This window comes from Dermacentor albipictus, chromosome 9 (genome assembly GCF_038994185.2).
Source record: "Dermacentor albipictus isolate Rhodes 1998 colony chromosome 9, USDA_Dalb.pri_finalv2, whole genome shotgun sequence".
Lineage (NCBI taxonomy): Eukaryota > Metazoa > Arthropoda > Arachnida > Ixodida > Ixodidae > Dermacentor > Dermacentor albipictus.
The window spans coordinates 9,329,049-9,349,104 of NC_091829.1; the positions used below are offsets into that span (position 1 = coordinate 9,329,049).

Sequence of the window (20,056 nt, forward strand, 5' to 3'; positions counted from 1 at the left end):
TATGCACTGGACCTACAGGACTTTTCCTTGAATCACATATATATATATATATATATATATAATTTATTCAATACTGCCAGCCGCCGTTTGGTAGCCAAGACAGGAGTGGTACAGTCCCTTTGGTGGGCATCACGATGCAGCAAGGCAAACATAGTAGCCTACACTCATAAAAAACAAACACTGCATTTATAAAAGACGAAATCACAAAAATGAACATAGGCATACTAAGTTTATAGCAAAGACATGACAGCAGATAGGAAAGACTTTTGATTTGTCATGCTGACTACATCATGCGGGAGCCCATCCCACTCGGATATCGTTTTAGGGAAAAAACAAAACTGGCAAGCATTCGTTTAGCACCGTGGAACTACAATTGTCGAGTTATGTTTGTTGCGTGTTGGGCGTGCTGTGTTGTATTTTATGTAGGCCTCAAAATTCATTTTTGTTTCATTATGTATAATACTATGCAGCATTTTTAAGCGGTGCAACCTGCAATGGGATTGAAGGGTTTGAAGTTCTGATCACCTCAGTAGGTTAGTGATGGAGATGTGTCTTCCGTATGCATTGAAAATAAATGGAAGAGCTTTCTTTTGCACTCCTTCAATACGGTTTATGTCTGCTTGGGTTTTCAGATCCCAAACGACTTCAGCATATTCCAGCAATGGGTACATTAGAGTTGCGTAGGCTGTTAGCTTCGTTTTACTTGTGCAGTGCTTCAGACAATTACTAAACAGCCAAAGCTTGTTGCATGCCTTTGAGACTTATGTGCCTGATGTGTGAGCTCCAAGTTAGGCTACTGTCAAATATTACACCCAAGTATTTGTATTCATTTACAAGACTAATAGCTGTGCCATTAATTTTGTATGTGTAATTAAGAAAACACTTTATGTGCATTATGGTCATTTTAGAACACATAGATGTACTTAAAGTCATTTGCAAGGCCTGACACCACTTTGAAACCTCTGACAGGTAGTCGCTCAGTATAAAGTGATCGTCCACGCTTTGTATAGGTAGGTATACAACGCAGTCGTCTGCGAAAAAAACGTCAATGTACTGGGGATTGAAAAGCCTTAAGTATATCAGAAAGAGTAACAGATCAAGCATGGAGCCCTAGGGCACCCCCGAGAGAACTGGAGCAGGTGGTGAACTGGAGCCGGATATATGGATGTATTGGTGCCATTCAGAGAGGTAGGAATCAATCCATTGAACAAGGTGGTTATTTTGTAGCAGATGCCAGAGTTTTAACACCAGTTTACTATGTGGAACCGGATATTTGGATGTATTGGTGCCATTCAGAAAGGTAGGAATCAATTCATTGAACAAGGTGGTTATTTTGTAGCAGATGCCAGAGTTTTAACACCAGTTTACTATGTGAAACCGGTCAAAGGCCTTTGCAAAATCGAGGAATATTGCATCTATTTGTCCACCATGATCTAAGCATGCCAAAAAAATTTTTAGATGTGTGAATAAGTTAGGTTACAGTTGACAGACTGTGCTGAAACCCATGCTGGCTATTGGAAGGAAGTAGCTACTTTCTAAGAAAGAGCTCACGTGCTTGAATATTAAATGTTCCATAACCTTACCCAAAGTACATAGCAGTGAAACTGGCCTATAGTTACTTACACAGAGTTTATCGCTGGGTTGGTGAATGGGGATAATCTTTGCAACCTTCCAGTCAGTAGGAACTTCAGAATTCAAAAGGCTTTCATTATAAATGATCACAAGGTATTTAGCACACCATTCTGCATATCGTATGAGAAACGTGTTAGGGATGCCGCCTGGTCCTGGAGACTTCATTTTGTCTAAATTGAGTAGGGCAGCAAAAACCCCTTCTATGGGTATCTATAGGTCTGGCAATCTAAGGCAAGGTGACCGAAATTCAGCACCGCGCCTACTATCCATTGAAAACATTGAAGGAAAGTAATTGTTTAAAGCTGATGCAATGCAATAAGGATCAATACCTTCACTTTGATTTGATCAAATTTTCCTCATTGAGTTCTTCTTTGGCGCCAAGTGTCTCCAAAATTTTGAAAGGTAAGATGCAAGAAAGTTATGCTTTTTAACATTGAAAAAGTTTTACTTAGATTGTTTTATTTTTGCGCGCAGCTCGCTGCGGAGGGACTGCAATGGAATGTGGCTTGCTCTCGATCTTGAGGCTCCTAGGCGCTTGATGTGATGTTTAAGCTTACAGCAGCTCGCGTGTCATCTAGGGACTAGTACGATTGATTTTTCTAAACTTTTGCGGCACATACCTTGTGATACATTCATGTACAGTAGATTTAAAGTGCAGCCAGTTCATTAACATTCATGAGGTCAGCCACGTGCTTTCCAAAGTATTCGTCGTACCCTTGCTCCAATAAATCTAAAATACTTTCATCTAGGACATTGCTCAAGTCAAGAAGCGGGTTTCTTAGTTCATGGGCAAGCAGCCGCACCATGTTACTTTTAAAGAGCACTGCTTTGTAGTCAGAAATTCCTGGTACAATGTTGACGGAAAAACCAATTCTCTCAACGGCATCTGTAATAAACACACGGTCAGGAATGGAGGATGCACCCGATGCAATATGTGTCGGCTGCCGCACAATCTGCTTTAAATCATATGCAAAGGAAATTTCTGGCAAAAGATCAGAATTTTGACATGAAGGTATGGAATACAGTAGCTCCCAGTCAATTTTTGGCAAGTTACAGTCACCACATATAATCGCATGAGTATTGTGTGCGGTGTTTTCTTTAAAAAATGTGTAACTGGTCAAGAACCAAAACGTCCGCATCAGGGGTCCTGTACACAGAACCAACAAGAATGCTCAAATTGCAAAACCAAAGCAATATCCAAATCATTTCGACGCCCATGTTGTGCGGAATAACTGAGTAGTCTGATCCCTTTATCACTATAGCTGCACTATATATATATATATAGGAGCAGAGCCAAGTTGAACTAAGCTGAGTTCTTCGCTCAAGCTTACTTTGAGGTGGAGAAATATCCAAAGTGTTTTTGCCTCAAAAAGGCAGCAAGTGAGTGTGTAAGTACTCTGTCACTGGTTCCTGCCAATGATGGAGTACTAGATGCATTATTATGGCTTGCCTGTTATAAAGGGGAAATCAATGCAGCTCTTTGTGCATGGGTTGTGTGCAGCCTACGAAACATCCATTTTCTGTTAAGTGAAGGAAGTTTAGCATTGTGTCCTGTGTGGTTACCACGCTGGTCCTGTGTGTTTTATGCACTAGCTTAAAATGCCTCCTTCTTGAAAGTTTACATAGCAGCTAAGGCGGAGGCACTGTTGTGCCACTGTACTACTGACCCTGGAACACATGTTTGATTCCCGGCTGTGGCAACCACATTCCAATTCCGCATTCTAACAAGCAGAATACAAAAAATGATCACATTCTGAGCTTTCAGTGCGCATTAAAAAAAGAAAAAGAAAACACATGATCAAAATTAATACCTTCACTTTAGTACCTCTCACAGCCTGTAATGCTTTGGGACATTTAAACCGATGAATCATCATGAAATTTACCTTGTTTAGATGAATAACGAATGGTGTTTAACATAAAGAAACTGCACATTGGCACCACAGCAGAGGACTAACAATTAACTTTAATCTCCTGGGGTTCACAAACACAAGCAAAAACACATGCCAGCCGAAATGAATACACTGTGGCTGGAAATTGGAACCATGATCAAACCATGATCACATTCTGTTGTAAGGTCTCCACTGCTTCATTCAGCACAACAATATTTTGCAGTACCAACCTTTTTTACGCATATATTCTCTTTGAACAGAACATCACCCATTCATTTCATATTTAAAACGGGCTTCATTTAAAAATCCAAGGACACCTAAGCACTTCTCACGAGTTGTGAATGCAAATGTATTCATGTTTGATTGAACACCACTGAATGGTCCTTCGAGTTATGAACTCCTCGCAGGCAAGTGAGCGTGTTGAGATGCGAGGTGTGTTTTGATTTGGCCTTACCGAAGTGCAATTAGAACGCAGGCGAGAGCTTGCATGAACAACGAATGTGCAAGTAACACATGCTTCTGAGAGTGAAAGCGAGAGTGACGTGGCGATACCCTCTCCTCTCACGCAATACCACGACGGCAGGTGTCCCTTTTGCCCACTCTGCCATCTCCGGCAGCCAGCAAAAGTGAGCCAGCGTCAGGAGCATGCCTCGTGCACTCGAGATGCTGGAAGTTTTGCTGCTACAGACGCCGCCAGCTTGTTTACCAAGTGGTCCATTTGACGCTTTCCCATAAGTAACTTATTAAGGCATCTCATTAGCTGAAGTATTTGAGGAGTGAGACATAACAAATCATAACATGCAATCAGATAACGAAGGTGACACTACTTAACTTTTTGTTTAATTACTTTAGGGTCCATGTTGCATGCACGTTTAGTCATTTACTCGGACCCAAACCACAGCGAGGGAAAGTACACAAGCACAATGTTGAGAACAACAGCTTTCAATTTTGTGCATGGCCAACCACCATGAAATGTTACACCTGATTTGTGTTTTCTACCCGTCAGTTGGCAGAATAAGTGAATGCTCACTCATATTTACTCATAAATACTTTCACGAGCTACGTACTCCCTCACACTCATGTGCACTCACACTCGTCGACGCTCACTCCCATTCGTACTTGTGACCACACATACTCATGAACGCTCACGTGTGTTCATAGTCACTTCCATTGACACTCCCCGGCACTCACTCACATATAGTAAATATAGTAAAACCTCGTTCATTCGACCCTCATTAATCTGGAAAATCGGATAATTCGGAGTCGTCCCCTGGACCCGGCATTTGTCTGTACTGTCATATGTGCAAAGAGAGCACAGTCTCATTGTCATTTCTTGCAGCATCCAGACATACAGTTTCACCTGCTGTTTGGGCATCCAACGACCTTACTTTGTATTTGAGCTCATGCAACTCAACATTACTTCTACCATATGGGAAACAAGTGGCTAATATGGCATTAACCAGAAGTCTGTAGATGAAAGCACTATCTGCAAACTGCAATGTCGAACTTAAACTGCTATGAACGCTTTAATAGTGACAATCAATCATTCCCCATAAGAGCATGTGACTCTGAACATGTTCAATGCATGAAGCCAGTACTAACTATCCAATACATTTGACCATCAAGCATTGCCATATAAGCGACTACAGGCCGTCAATTTCCTTCGCAATGGAATCTATTTTCCCCTGTTTTTTGAGAACTGTGATATTACTACAAGACCCTATCCTCCGTACGAAGCAAGCTGCTTACTGCAAAATGCATAAATGCTGATTGAGCATATCACCCATATGCCAAAAAAAAAAAAATAGAAGAGAGATAAAACACAAATAAACACTTAAAGATGCACCATAATACATTTATCTAAAAGATCTACTGTAATAGCAAGGCCAAAGTTGGTAAATATAGGCTCAGCAAAAACATAAAATTTCTGCATAGTCTGGACATGCAACTTTTAAAAAAGAGGGGCGCATCCTAGCACATACTGCAGCTTTGAATTCTACCTTGAACCTGCAATTAAAGAAGTTCAGCCTTTTCACAAATTTTAGGGCCAGAAAACTTTGAAAGCCAATAATACGCAGATTAACAAAATGATAGGGAACAGCCAATTAATTAGCACTAAAGATAGTGTGATGTCCTTTTTATTTATTCCTAACCACAATAAAAAGATCAAAAGAGCCAAAACAAGGCATATTCTTCAACACAAGTAATACTGAGAAAGTACCAGCACATAAGGCTTCAAATTCTGTTTATTATTACTTGAACACTACAATTGTTCCCCTTCATATCCGATACACCGTCCACATAAGTACAAGGTGCATCAGATTACTCTGCACCTATGTACCACGTCACTTATATCTAAACACACCCTCAGAATCACACATGTACATCACTCACCAAAAAAAGACAAGTCAGAAATGCCCCAAGGCAATGAAGAAAATGAGCCCTTTCCCCAGAATACTGTAATATGATGTCATCACACTGAACAAAAAAGAAAAGGAAGACATCACTCAAGGCCAGCGTCTCCATCTTCACCCAGACAAGAGGCCAAAGACATCAGCAAATTGCCCTGCAATTTGCCTTGTGGGCACCTTCGCAATAAGGAGGCGTGCCAAAGGGTGTGTGGTGCCGTAAAAAAAAAAAAGGCAGGCGGAATGATAAGAGATAACAAGGATACTTTTCTCTCATTCGCTGTCGTTCATCAAGGTTATCAGGTGCTGAAAAAAAAAGAAGAAGAAAAACAATGTTTCACTTCTGCTAGATGCTGAGTTTCATAAGCTCCTCATGATATCAACATGTGCAGTTGCATTAGCAGACACATCAGGTGCATTCTTCGAATGTGCAAAATGGTTGCGCCCTACTTTATGAACCCTCTGGCCAGCAGGAGAGCAAGCACGAGATATATTCAGATTTAGTAGCATTAGAAGTGAGAGAGACGGAGCCGTCATTCTTACAGGTCTGCGCAATCACTACACTTACAGACAAATGGTGCTATGGCGGTCAGGTGGCAAAGGGCCACAAAGCTCTTCCAATAACAATAATCACTTGTAAGGCAGCAATTCTGTATGTTGAAAACAACGTGCAGCAGCGATGAGAAAGAAATATAACTTTCTCGTAATGATATGCCATAATGTACAGAGCTATTTGAAGAATAACAAGAAAAGTAAAAATTTACCCATTCAGAAAACATTAGAAATAGCAAGAGCTTTCATAGAAGTGAACGAAAAAGCATAGAATGTATTAAATAAACATTTTTTTTTAGAGCCACAGCGGTTACTATACCTACAGGTGGCACTACATTAGTGCTGCAACTTCAGAATAGATGGATTGATGGGTAGATGCTATGAGTGTCCCCTTTGAAACAGGGTGGTGAGCTGTGCCACCAAGCTCCTGTTATTATTTTGCTTAATGTCCTACCTATCTTTAGAAAAATTATAAAGAATTTACAGAATCAAATTTTCTGAACCACTGCTGGGAACTTTGTTTTTTTACGCTTCCGTTGTTTGCGGTCTGCCTATTTTTCTGCCACCAAACTTCCAATCGCCTCTTCCAATCTCTATTGCAGACATGTTTACTTTCCCTCTGCTATAGCTGAACCCCAGGGGTTCAAGGAGGCCAGAGGAGCCTATACCAACGACAGGGCAGATATGTTCATAGTAGACACGGAGCAGCACAATACAACAGGGACCAAGAATGAGAAGACACACAGCGCTTTCAACTAAATACTTTATTCGATCGCACATGTTATTTATACAATGTCAGGAGATTGAAAATAAAACCAAGGAGGAAGCATATAAAGATACAGTACGAAACCCACACGTGTCATCACTGTAATCACATCGCACACGCTCATTTTCAAGCCGATGATTCTAGATACCTCTTTTCTTTCTCCGATAAGGCCAAAAATGGAAAGCTCACACATTTTTTTTTTCATCCTGTCGATTTCATGAGCTTGAATTATCTCACGTGTCATTCTGCCTTGGGCCCTACTTAGAATGGTCGTGTCTTTGTAGACTGGGATGCAGCTGCAATCCCAGGAGTGGATTCCTAGATGGCCTGACACTGCTTTTTCCATGTTGTATTGGTGTTCTTTAAGTCCCTGATTAAGACACCGGCCTGTTTGACCTATGTACACGTGCTTGCATGACAAAGGTATAGAATAAAGAACGCTTTGAATGCAATCCATGTGTTTTCCACAGTGATTTATGTCACAACCGGGTCTCTCTTTCTCCTGTCCCCATGAACCTTTTTGCAAAGCCCTTGTAACTGTTCAGGAGCGAAAAAAACCATGTCTACGCTGGACTTTCTCACTATCCTTCACAAACTATGCGAAATTATATGCATGTATGGAACTACAGCCACCTTGTTTGCTTTAGTACGGTTGGCCCAATCCCCGAGATCTGCCTTAAACTTCCCACTCTCATTTTCAGCTATGGCGGTCAACAGGCTCGGAGGATAGCCTGAGTCACTTAGACGTTTGGCCTAAGCTTCTAAGTAGGGCCCGAGGCAGAATGACACGTGAGATAATTTAAGCTCATGAAATCGACAAAGTGAAAGAAAAATGTGTAAGCTTTCTATCTTTGGCCTTATCGGAGAAAGAAAAGAGGTATCTAGAATCATCACCATGAAAGTGATCAGGTGTGATGTGATTACAGTGACAACACGTACGTGTGGGTTCAGTACTTTATCTTTATATGTGTTTATCCCTTTGATTTCATTTTATTTTTATTTTATTTTTACCCGCCGTGATTGCTCAGTGGCTATGGTGTTAGGCTGCTGAGCACAAGGTCGTGGGATCGAATCCCGGTCACGGCGGCCGCATTTCGATGGGGGCGAAATGCGAAAACACCTGTGTATTTAGATTTAGGTGCACATTAAAGAACCCCAGGTGGTCGAAATTTTCGCAGTCCTCCACTACGGGGTGCCTCATAATCAGAAAGTGGTTTTGGCACGTAAAACCCCATAATTTAATTTTATTTTTGATCCCCTGATATTGTGTAAATAACATGTGCGATCGAATAAAACATTTAGCTGAGAGTTAATGCCTTGTATGTGTCTTCTCATTCTTTGTCCCTGTCGTATTGCACTGCTCCATGTCTACTATGAATCCAAACAGACTAGCCTGGCAACGTCCCCTAGGAGATATGTTCACTTTCTATTAAACGATGTTACATCATTTTCCTAGAAGAAGCAACAAGCACATGTTGCTTCTTGATAGGTGTACCTCATTTTATGAGCACACATTCTAAGACATCCTGATCTCACTTCAAAAAGTAAAGAGTTTTCCATTTGAGTTATCATACAATGTTTCTTTCCTGATTTCATTTTTTCTTCTAAGGTAGGTACTCATAGCAGGTTTCTTCTGTATTGCCGCCACACATGAAATTTTTTCAGCCTCTCTGACTTCACGTTAGATGTTCTCTGTGGCCATGTTACTCACTATACCATTCACATACTTGCTGGTAAGCTTCCTAGTTCTTTTCCTTCACTGTGAGTCATTGTTTTCCCTGTACAAATATCTGCACACTCTTGCAACCTATTTACTTTCTTCCATATTCCTGTCGTCATTCAAAATCAATTTTACTGTGAGCTTCCTTCACTTCAAAATTTGTCCTTCATTTGTGCTGCAACAGCATCACCGCTCAGTCACAAATGTTACTTAGGGTATAGGATATTGTATAAAATTTTAAGAAATCCCACTTTTCTGTAAATTTTTGTGAATACAGCACTTTCCTAAGGTCTACACTGGTCAAATTATGAAATTTTTGCTTTTCTGTCACTTTTGAGCCATCCAGTGTATTTATGGTAGAAGGCAACAAGTTGGCAAATTCCCTGCCTCCAAAGATTAAATGCAGTGTAATTTCTGCTTCGCCTGAGAAATTATTATTACAGTTGATACCCTAACTACACATGTTGTAGCTCCTCCTTTTTTCCCCCCGCCATGCATCAATACATGAATACTTCACCTCTGCACCTTGAAATACTTCAAATCAGGTGTCTGTGTATGCGTGCGCACCTTTTTTTTCATCCTTGTTTTCCTTGTGCTTGTACAGTTCTTAAAATAGAATACCATCGTGCCCAGACTGCCACATTGCTGCACTTTGATCATTCTGTCATTTTACCATGTACGAATATATGGTGTTCTGTATAGTGTTTCTACTTGTTTCTTGAATTTTCTTGCAAGATGTATCTTTGTTTTTGTATGTTATAATGTGTATTCTGTAATATTTGTGAAACATCCTTGTTACTGCCTGCATGAATGCGAATTAGGCTGAAACTGTATCCATGTGTTCACCAGTTTAGCTATATTTTTACTGGTCTTCAATAAATTACATTCAACTAAATAATGAAGACATCTAAAAAAATGGCAGGGGTGCTAAACAAAGAATGAAAATGTCCGGAGGAAGGACTGTACAATAATTTTCTAGGACAATATAAAAGTGCGCGAAAGCCAGACTGGCATCCTAAAACAGCAGATAAAGATAAAATGATTACTGAATACACACAGGTGTTAAACCAGGAGCAGTAATAAAAAGATACCAACACTATACAATTTGTCTAATGAACCATGAATGAAGAAGTGAAAATGCACGTTGTAAACCACATGAAATACACACAAAAAGAAACTGCCTTAGCTTAGGAAACCCTAGCAGAAAGCACTTGTAGCCATGTACAAAGGACTACTCAGAACAATACACCAGCCAAATCTAGGCAAAAGAACATAAAAAAAAAGGATCGTGCCACAAGAAGCACTGCCTGAGAAAAACAAGTTGACAGGTCTCACCAAAAAAGGGAAGCACAAAAACAAAATTAAGAAGACACCCACAAAAGCAAGAGCTCGGCATTGAAAATCTCAGGCAACACTGAAAGCTCATTCTTCAAACAACTGCACCTGTCATTTTGAAACACGCCTCCAGAAGGAAGGTCATTTAAAGAAGGGATTGCGCAACTGCATCTCGGCACAGAAAAGATGGTTGAAGCTGAATGGGCCGCCAGTTTCGAGTTCAAAGGCAGGTACAATGCGAAAAACACCAACAAAAGAACTCGAAAAGGTTCACCAACACCTGTTTTCAGTAATGCACACTGCACTAAAAAGATAATTATTTTTTTTTTCTTTGTAGCAGAGAGGTCCAGACCAAACTGTACAAACCAAAGCCTATTCAAAACGAAATGCACCTAATGCTAATAAATGCAACACCAAGAAATAGATGTGAGAGTTTTGGAGAAGAGTTTTGGAGTTTTGGTAAACTTCTAGGGCACATTGTCTGGCTAGAAATGGTTAACTGGTGTTTACTGATGTAGCAGGTTCAATAGCCAATTCTCTTGCATCACTAGTCAAAGGCCATAGCACACGGCAAAAGCTAGTTTCTAACAATTCAGTACTCCAGTTTAACTGGCCTGTCCTTTTCATTTTGATAGCATCAGCAGGTCACTCTTGTCTAGTCTAACCAAGAGTGACCTGCCCTGAGAGTCTGCAAATTGTCAAGCATTTTTGTAATATCCTACAATATCAGAAGACACTTAATGGAAATCAAGCAAGCTCAAGTAATTAAAACATAATTCTTACTTTTCACTTCTAATATGATTATAGTTAATACTCTAGTAATTAAACAATTACATGAGTGATATCACTCAAATAGAAAGATAAATGTCGGGTGATAAATCACCTTCACTCTGTAACAATTCCTTTAAGACTGCCGTGCTTACACGGACTTTGACATCTTGCTGTAGCAGATATCCAATCAAATTTTTCAAACATCTGGTCAGATGAATGTGATATTCTCACAGCTTAATGAATAACTGACTCATTGAATGAGTCACAGCTAAATGTTCACATATGTGAAAAAAAAAATTAATAATAAATGTCTGGTTTAGCTGGCCTAGCTCCTCTCCAAGCTCACACAACTGTCAATGCACTAGTTCCTGATAATTTCAACAACTAAAAATGGGGAATAGACATACTTATGTTACTCATTGAACTTCTTCTCCTGTGTAGAGCTAAATGACATGAAAAAGAATCATAGTGGAAAAGCAGTACAGCACAATTGCAAAACACATTAACAGGACGCATAAAACAAAAAAGAAAGTTCTTAACCAAAGCTGATCTTATTTCACTGTGTTTTGAAAGATAACTAATCGACAATTGATGGCAAACAGATCCTGTCAAAGTATTAATGGGATAAACAATTGAATTCTCAGCAGGCAGCATGTGGTCAGACTGGGTGGTGTCAGAGAGAGACATAGTATGGGATTTTGAGGGTGGCGCCATCATCTGTCTTTTTCTTTTCTACTTTCTGGTTCCCCTGCTCACTGTACAATGAGCCTACTTCATGTCCCAAAAGCGTAATCTATCAACTAGCTTAACTCATCATTACAACAGTTGGTTCTTTATTCTATGATTACACTTTATAGTTTTTTAATGAGCAAGAAGAGAGCTCCATGGCCAATGTTTATGGTCATGACCTGCTGGAGCTAAATAGAGATGTGCTTTAACAGTCTTGTGAGATCTCTTTCTGAACAGCAACCTAATCTGATTTGATTTGTTGATTTTTGCTCACTCTACTCAAACTGAGTATTAGGTTTTAAGACTGCTAAAATAATGTGACATTCATGTGTGGGCATATAATAGTGCTTTTATTGCACAGTGGGCATCAACTTCTATTGGTGCAGCTGCATATGGAACTTATTTTCCAGTTAGAATTTTTTTTGTCCTATTCATACTTAAGTTCTTGACTTGGTATATTTCTATGTCTGTGGCGTGTGTGATAAATGAAGAAAGGGTAGCCTCAATTGCTTAACTGCATCTTGGTCTGGCCAGCTCTGGTGTAGCCTGCCTTCCCACTCATCCACAATTATTAAACAAACAACAAGCAGAAAGTAATTCACAAAAGAAAGGTGCAGCTGCTCACATCGGTTCGCTGCGATGAGCATGTTCAAGCCAGTGACCCAGAAGTTGGCTTCATCAGGAGTGGAGGCAACGAGGTCTAGCGATTCAAAGTCGTCACCATATATGACTGAGAAGACACAATCCTCAGAGTAACATCCAGCTACTTCCTTGTCCCTCAGCACATCAGTGCTCTTTCCAATTCTGATTTCACGTATGGAACGTATGGATACTGCAAATAAAGTGAGCCTGTTTCTCACAACCCGTATAACATGACACCAAAACAAGTTTCAGTAGCAACAATGGCATAAACACTTGAAATAATAATACCAGTTCACTTCTGAGCATGCAGCAGAAAGCAATGAGGACTTAAACTTTGTACCATACTAAAGCAACAAAGAGACATTGAAAATAAGGTTGTAGTGACTAGCCGAGCTGTTTTCGTTTCTTTAGCATGGTTAGAACGTGCAAATGACATTGCTTTCTCTATAAATTAACAAGACTACTTGCTTTCAGATTTCTATGACCATCGTTCAAGAGAAATTCTTTGCATCCAAAGCAATGAACAGAGAAAAAGAAAACAAAGAGAACTTGTTCCTTGAGCTACAAGGTACTAGAATAAAATAATGATACCAATGGCAACAATAGGGCTGATAATTATGTTAACGATACTGGCATTTAAGCTGTGTCTTTAATTACTGGGGAGACAGTTCAAAAGCAAGGTACATAGATTTGACACAACTTGCTTTAAATCCCTCAGCACACCATATAACACACCAGTAAATAAGAGCATTCTTGTATCAAATGAACTGAAATGATATAAACATTCTCACTTACAAAGCCAAAGACGGGTCACAATAAGGTATTTTATAACAGCTACTCCTTCTTTCCCTAACTTCCTCGAAAACTTCAACTTCAGATGTTCTTTTCTTGGGTGAATGTGTAAAAAATAGCTCTGTCAAGAATGAAATACTTACACCGTGCTTTGTTTGACTTCTTTGACGATGGCACCCACTTAATGGCCGAGAGATCTTCTTCGAGCGTGAAGTAGCGACGGTACTGACGTGAGCTAGCCCTGATCTTAAGTAGGCTGCTGCCGGTGATCATAAATTGAAGACAGTCGTGAGCTACATCAAAAAGAAAAAAGAAAAGAAAAGAAACAAAAATAAAAAGACACTTTTAAAGCACTTGCATTAAAACTTGCAACTGTGGCACAAATGGAACACTGGCAGTTGAACCACTGGCAGAAAAAAAAGAAAGCAATAGTAATAAAACATAAGGCACTTTAGCACGCCTGTATTACATCAGAGAGACAAAAAATCAACATAAATTAGGTTGATGCAGCGTATCAACGTAGACTAGCCCAGTCTGCCACATTCAACGTAAAAAACACACACACACAAACACCCAGATAATGAAATGTCCAACTTGACGCAGAACTTCAAAGTTTCTGTTTGTCTCTGCATAACCACTGAGATGAGCTGCATTACTTTACAATTATAAACAAGAGAAGGAATTCCAGGTATGAAAAAATATATATATGTGGGAAACGAAAAAATGGCATGTGCACAGGACGCTGATTTGAACTTTATTAGCAACCCGATTCCCTTATCTTCTGAGAAATAAGGTGCACGATCAGTAAGATTTTAAGCTGCCTTCTTAATGTAAACGTTTGTTTCTAAAAGAGTGACTTATATTTGCTTCATGTGAATTTGGCTTGAAAGCCTTGTGGCTTCACTTCAAGCAGAATATTTGCCCTTTTACCATTTGCACTATGGAGTGCCTTGCAGAAAGAAATTTTCGATTACAGGTGAATACAAAAGTAACAGAAACTGTAAGAATTCAGTAATTCAATACGTATAGAAAGTTGAATTCACAATAATGCCCTGAAAGACATGCAATTTAGTTTTTAGTAAAAAAAAAAAAGTGAGTCCTTGAATAGTTGGATTTACAACTGACAGGTAGAACTTAAGTCATGTCATGTGTGAGAATGTCACTGAGTAAGTGCAGACTTTGGTCATGGGGAACCATCACATCACAGTTCGAGAACTTGCGAATGATACAAGGGTAAGCATTGGATCAGTACCTTCAATTTTGACTGAGGATTTGGGCATGAGGAGAGAGCCTGCGAAATTTGTATGAAAACTGCTAACGATGGAGCAGAAACAACTCAGTCTGGAAACCGCGCAGGACCTGCTGGACAATGCAAACAGTAAGCCCAACTTTCTGAACACCATGATCACAGGCGATGAGCAATGGGTTCATGGGTACGACCCAGAAACCAAGATGCAGTTGTCACAGTGGAGACATCAGACAACCCCGAGGGAAAGAGAAGCACGGCAGGTCCGCAGCAATGTCAAGGTCATGTTAACCATTTCCTTCCGACTCCTGTGGGATGGTGCATCGTGAGTATATACCACAAGGCTAAATTATCACAAAGGAATACTGCCAGGAGGTCCTTCGTCGCCTTCGTGATGCTGTGCAGCACAACAGACTGGATCTGTGAGCAGCAAAAAACTTGGCAGCTCTATCGTGATTATATAATGTACCTGCTTTTTCAGCACGTCTCATTCACTTTCTTCATGAAACACAACATTCATGTGGTTCGTCAGCCCCCCTGCTCCCCACTCCCCTGACCTTGCCTCGTGTGACTTTTGGCTATTTCCCAACCTGAATATGGTGCTGAAAGGAACCCGATTTGAGTCAAGAGATGACATCATGTGGAATGTGACACCCCAGCTAATCACTATGCCAAAACACACGTTCCAGAAGAGTTTCAAACAATGGCAGGAGCATTGGGAGAAGTGTGTGCATTACCAAGGAGTCTACTTTGAAGGCAATTAGAGTTTTGTACCTCCTCATCAATGAACTTACTTCTGCTGACCAAAAATATGGTACTTTTTGAGCACACCGTGTATGTTATTCCTTTTTACATCGTTTTAACAAGCAGCATGTTTACCAATATGGGTATCCATTCTGTTACTTTAATGGGCCACTGCTCATCTGTTCTAAACTTTAGATGACAAGTCCAACTCTACTTTTCTACCTAGAGCATATTGTGCAGTCTACATTTATTTAATCCCCCTACAGCTGTCTTTCTATGTTTATATTATTACGATATTATCGGGAGATACTCATGAGACGAGCCACCGCGAGAATGACGATGAAGTTGGCGCCTTGGCGCGGGCGAGTGTTGGCCTGGCTTTCTGGCTCCAGTGTAAATAGTCTGTAAATAGCCTCTTTTGTCTGTGTCTTTCTACACATAACATTCTGATGGAGGTTGGCGATCCCCGTCCTCACCATGGAACTCCGAAGTGGTCAGTACATTGAGCTTGTCACCATGCCTCCTGGTGACAAGACCACCGTTATATGCTTATCAATTTTCTCTGTCACCTTATGCAGCTTCCTTTAAAGTTTTTCAGTTACCATGCTAACACCCGAGTTAGGGCTCCTTCAGTAAATATTTAAATTCATCATTCGATTTTATTGATTAACTTCTTCAAAGGTCGCAATAAATTCTAGCCCACAAAAGCAACAATGCCTTTGTAACACCAAGTTTTATCATATTCTATTCCAAATCAGCATCTCCCACACAGTGCATACACCTCTGGCCTGTTGGCATGCCATTTCAACACCTACACTGTCAGTGTCTTACTGTAAAAACAAGCCTCGACTAGAACCACTTTATTGTTTCAATCTCTGCCATTTCCGTCAGCTTTAACCTCAGAACTACAAACAATATGCAATGGTCTTCATTTACAAATATTATAGTAATCCATTCATATGCAGTACCATTGTTTCATGTAATGACTTTTGCCTCAGAAGTGTACTGAAATCAATTGTAGTTGAAAGTGACTACAAATATTTGCAGCGATGGCTGCGAGCAGCAGCTGTAGAAGCAAAATGCTCTGTCACTGAAGAAAAATTATTCAGGAGCTTGGCACATACGCTTGCATTACTAAGAGTAAGCGATTACGTACATCTTTCTGGCAAAAAACTTAGTCAAAGCAAACTACCAATACCACTAACATAAGGCAATTTATAAGCAACAGAGCACTGATAAAACCTTAACAGTTCAAGCTAAGCACGAACACTGATCTTTGGCCAGTGACAGCTGAAGTGCACCTTCTTAATTAATAATTAATCGAGCAATTGTATTTGTGGAGTTGGGTATGTGAACTAAAGAAATCAACAAAACTGGTGATTTATGTACATAAACATTAAAGAAGAAATAAACCACACTTCTTGAATCAGCAGTTCCCTGTCAGAAATACTTTGCTTAAAAGAAGCTCTAATACAGTCGTCACACAACGAAATTTTCATCGCGATCAAGCCCTTTCAGGATTGAATTTATCAGTCACGATTGGTTCCTTTGCACAAGCTGCGGGAGGGAGCCAATCGCTGGTCAAGAATTTTGAACTAGATTGGGCTCGATAGCATTCGAAAGTGGCCTTGTGACACCGGTATTAATAGTACCAAGCTCGTTTGGACAATATTGGAGATCAATCGCTGTTCAAGAATTTTGAACTAGATTGGGCTCGATAGCGTTCGAAAGTGGCCTTGTGACACCGGTATTAATAGTACCAAGCTCGTTTGGACAATATTGGAGATACAGCTGAGGAAGTGAAGCTTAAGGTGCGACTTAATGTGAATCGTCGCACTGGAAAAATTGCAACGTATGAAACCGAGCATGCGGTTACAGGGTGTCTACCAAGTTGACATTTCCAAATTCCTTAAGTTTTCCAGGTTTTCCCTGGGTGTCTCTGCTAAATTCCCTAAGTTGAAAGCTGCAAGAATAACAGCAGAGAGAGCTTATCACAGGAGTGCAAATACAGAAGCATATAGAAATTCACAGCAAATCCACTGAGTCATGCGGAGACGACTACAAAAAATTAAAGAAGATGGCATGAATTCTTTATGCAGTGGTATGCTTGTACTGAAAGTGTTTCGTAAGGTCACTTAGCCTTGCGAGGCGCCTTTCATGCAACGAAATGCGAGCACACTCCTTAAGCGTGCATGGTGGCTGCTCTTACTAACGGCAAAATACAGTCTGTGTCTTAACATTCTCTAGTAGCAGAGACTTCCTCTGCTTATTAAATGCGCTGGCTGAATTAGACTTTTGTGGATGTAATGAAGAAGTCCTCATATAATGTCAGACATTCCCTCCACCGGCACAAAGCGTAGCATTCATGGGTGGGAACTGTTTTTAAAGACCAGCAGAGGCTGTCTTAGCTGGAATGCAGAACCTCAATCAGTTATCGTCCTTGCTGTAGAGCAACCATAGAGTGGTTGTCAGGGTCAACACCTGCCTGATTTTTCTTCAAAGGACGTCAATAAGTGAGTCACAATCACGAAAATTAATTGGAATTGTGACTGGTGAACTCAAAGGCTAATTAATAAGTTGCTTAACCATACACTAGAACAGAAAAGTATCCTCAGACTTACCACTGCAGATCTTTCGTTCAGCAGGTAAGCTTGTGCCACTATGAAATGACACTGACTTGGGAATCATCTGGGCCTGGTTGAGGGAGAGCGTTCCACTGCTGTCCCTCCTCTCCCTCCCACCCGAACCAGTGAACTGCACTCGGAGCCCCGAGTCTGCATCAGTGGATGCGACGCTGCCCTTTGCACTTTCATGAGAATCGGAATCAGACGAGCACGCTACACTGTTCACAGATGCACTGATCCCACACAGGTCAAGCTTTGTTGCTGCCGGAAGGTCTCTCTCGCTGGATGAAGGGGTGGCCACCCTCACTTCTATGGAGCTGGAATCACTTGCATTTTGCACTGACGGCTGGGAATCACAGTGACTTGACGCTGCGGGCTGTGACAGGACCTCAGCTGCAGTTGTGGCACTCTGTTGCACCATGGTGGTGCTTGGGGCAGCTTCACCGGGCAGCCCTGCTTTCTGGTGCTGTGAGGAGATTCCGTTTGGTGACAGCCTGTCTGCCGTTGGGTTGATTCCTATTGACTCCTGTGCTTGCACGACTGGAGCTGCCAAGCCTGTGATGCGGTTTGGTGAGCTCTTCGAAGCTCCATGTTCCAAGTGTTCCCTCCTGGTCGGTGAGGAATATGGCTGTTTTAAAGGAACCACAGGCACACTAAGTGTTCGACTCACATCAGCACACACCTTTGGCACCAAGGATTGGGAGCAGGGCTTGTCACTGTTTGAGCGGCGCAGTGGGAGTTCATTTTCTTGATTTGTGAATGACTTCCCCTCCACTGAGGTAGGCAAGGTGACATCTGTCTGAGCACGAACCATACCATCTGACCCAGAGGGCACAAAGTGGGCGCTCGAGACTCCAGGTGAAGAGCTTGGCCTTGGCAAAGATTCGTTTGTTTTTGAATATGTAGATTTAGTGTAGGGTGCAATGGCAGGGTGCGGAACATGAGTTGTGGTGGGTGGGTGAATCGAGTCACATTTCAAAGGGCTCGTGGATGATACCGTGGCCACATCCTCTGATTGGCAGCTATCATCATGCTCCCTCCTTACTGTGGTTGACTGCTGTCCATGTGGGACGTTGTTTTGCTTTAGTGAACTATCCCTGCCACTCATCCTGGTCCTTTCTTGGGCATTGCGCCAAGACCAAGTTTGCGGTGGTTGGTGCAAGTGGAGCAGTGGTGGCTGAGAAGCAAAAAAGTAGAAAGCAAATAGTTCAGAAAGAAGCACTAAATGCTGCTCCAGGCTATTAAGAAAATGACAAATTAGCACTACCAGCAGAGCTTCTGTTATGCACAAACTCCACAAATTAGCTTTGACCCAAGGTTACTTGCTTCGACAAAAAAGAAAAAATACTTGTTTGGTTTCGAACTTGCATATTCAATCGCGGATCATTTTGTCACATGAAGATGAACACCACTTTAATTAATTCTGTGCCCTCCTGACTGCCACCCTACTGGAAAAAGTAAACGCAGTAGAATATGAACATAACTACTGTGACCTTTAAATGTGCTGAGTGCGTGAGTGTAATAACTTTAACAGGTCTAGAGAAGACGCAGGGGAGACCCCACGCCACCCGGCTAGTTCCACGTAGGGACCGCCAAGCTGAGCTTGACGGCCCAATCGCAGGCACTCTACACGGCCAGGGTTTGGTCGTTGAGTTTGGCGCTGCCCAAGTGCGCAGCCCACCTATCTTCGCTGAAGGAGGAGCCAATGGCTTCGCACTCCCACAACGCATGGTCCAATGTTGCTGTTAGTCCACAGGCAGGGCAGTCCGCACTGGGATACCTTTCAGGGTACAATCTGATACGCATTATACATGCTTTAAATGAGTTATGAAGAAATCGGCAACAAACGGCTGCTCTATTATACTGTATGTGAACACTGCTGTGTCGCAATTACCAGGCTCAACAATTCTTCATGTATGTCCAAGTAATACTGTGGCAAAGTAGCTACGAAACAGCTCATTTAGTCTAAACAGGTACAAACTGACATTGGGAATGGTTTACTACACAGCCAGCGAATTGTATGTCTATTCTTAAGATATTTCGGCTCAATTCACAAAGTATCACTGCACTATGTAGTTCATATTCACTGCTTACCAGATAATGCATTCAGTTTCGAATGTGATCAAATATTTCTGAGTGAGAAATATAAGGCAGCAAGCAACACACTTCTTTAACTGTGCGTGCTTACAATGCGCGCCATGCAAAA

The 20,056-nt window shown here is 41.1% G+C and overlaps 1 protein-coding gene across 6 annotated transcripts in view; it reads right to left on the reverse strand.

Annotated features, from left to right (window-relative positions):
- Nucleotides 1–20,056, reverse strand: part of LOC139049852 (inactive phospholipase C-like protein 1) — a 345,846-nt gene that overhangs the window by 44,698 nt on the left and 281,092 nt on the right. For all 6 annotated transcript variants that reach the window (XM_070525679.1, XM_070525680.1, XM_070525677.1 and 3 more), the window contains 4 exons: nucleotides 17,848–19,027; nucleotides 13,380–13,529; nucleotides 12,428–12,634; nucleotides 6,196–6,235 (listed from right to left, as the gene is read on the reverse strand). In XM_070525679.1, coding sequence (XP_070381780.1) covers nucleotides 6,196–6,235; nucleotides 12,428–12,634; nucleotides 13,380–13,529; nucleotides 17,848–19,027 — 1,577 coding nt within the window. The remainder of the gene's footprint in view (nucleotides 1–6,195; nucleotides 6,236–12,427; nucleotides 12,635–13,379; nucleotides 13,530–17,847; nucleotides 19,028–20,056) is intronic.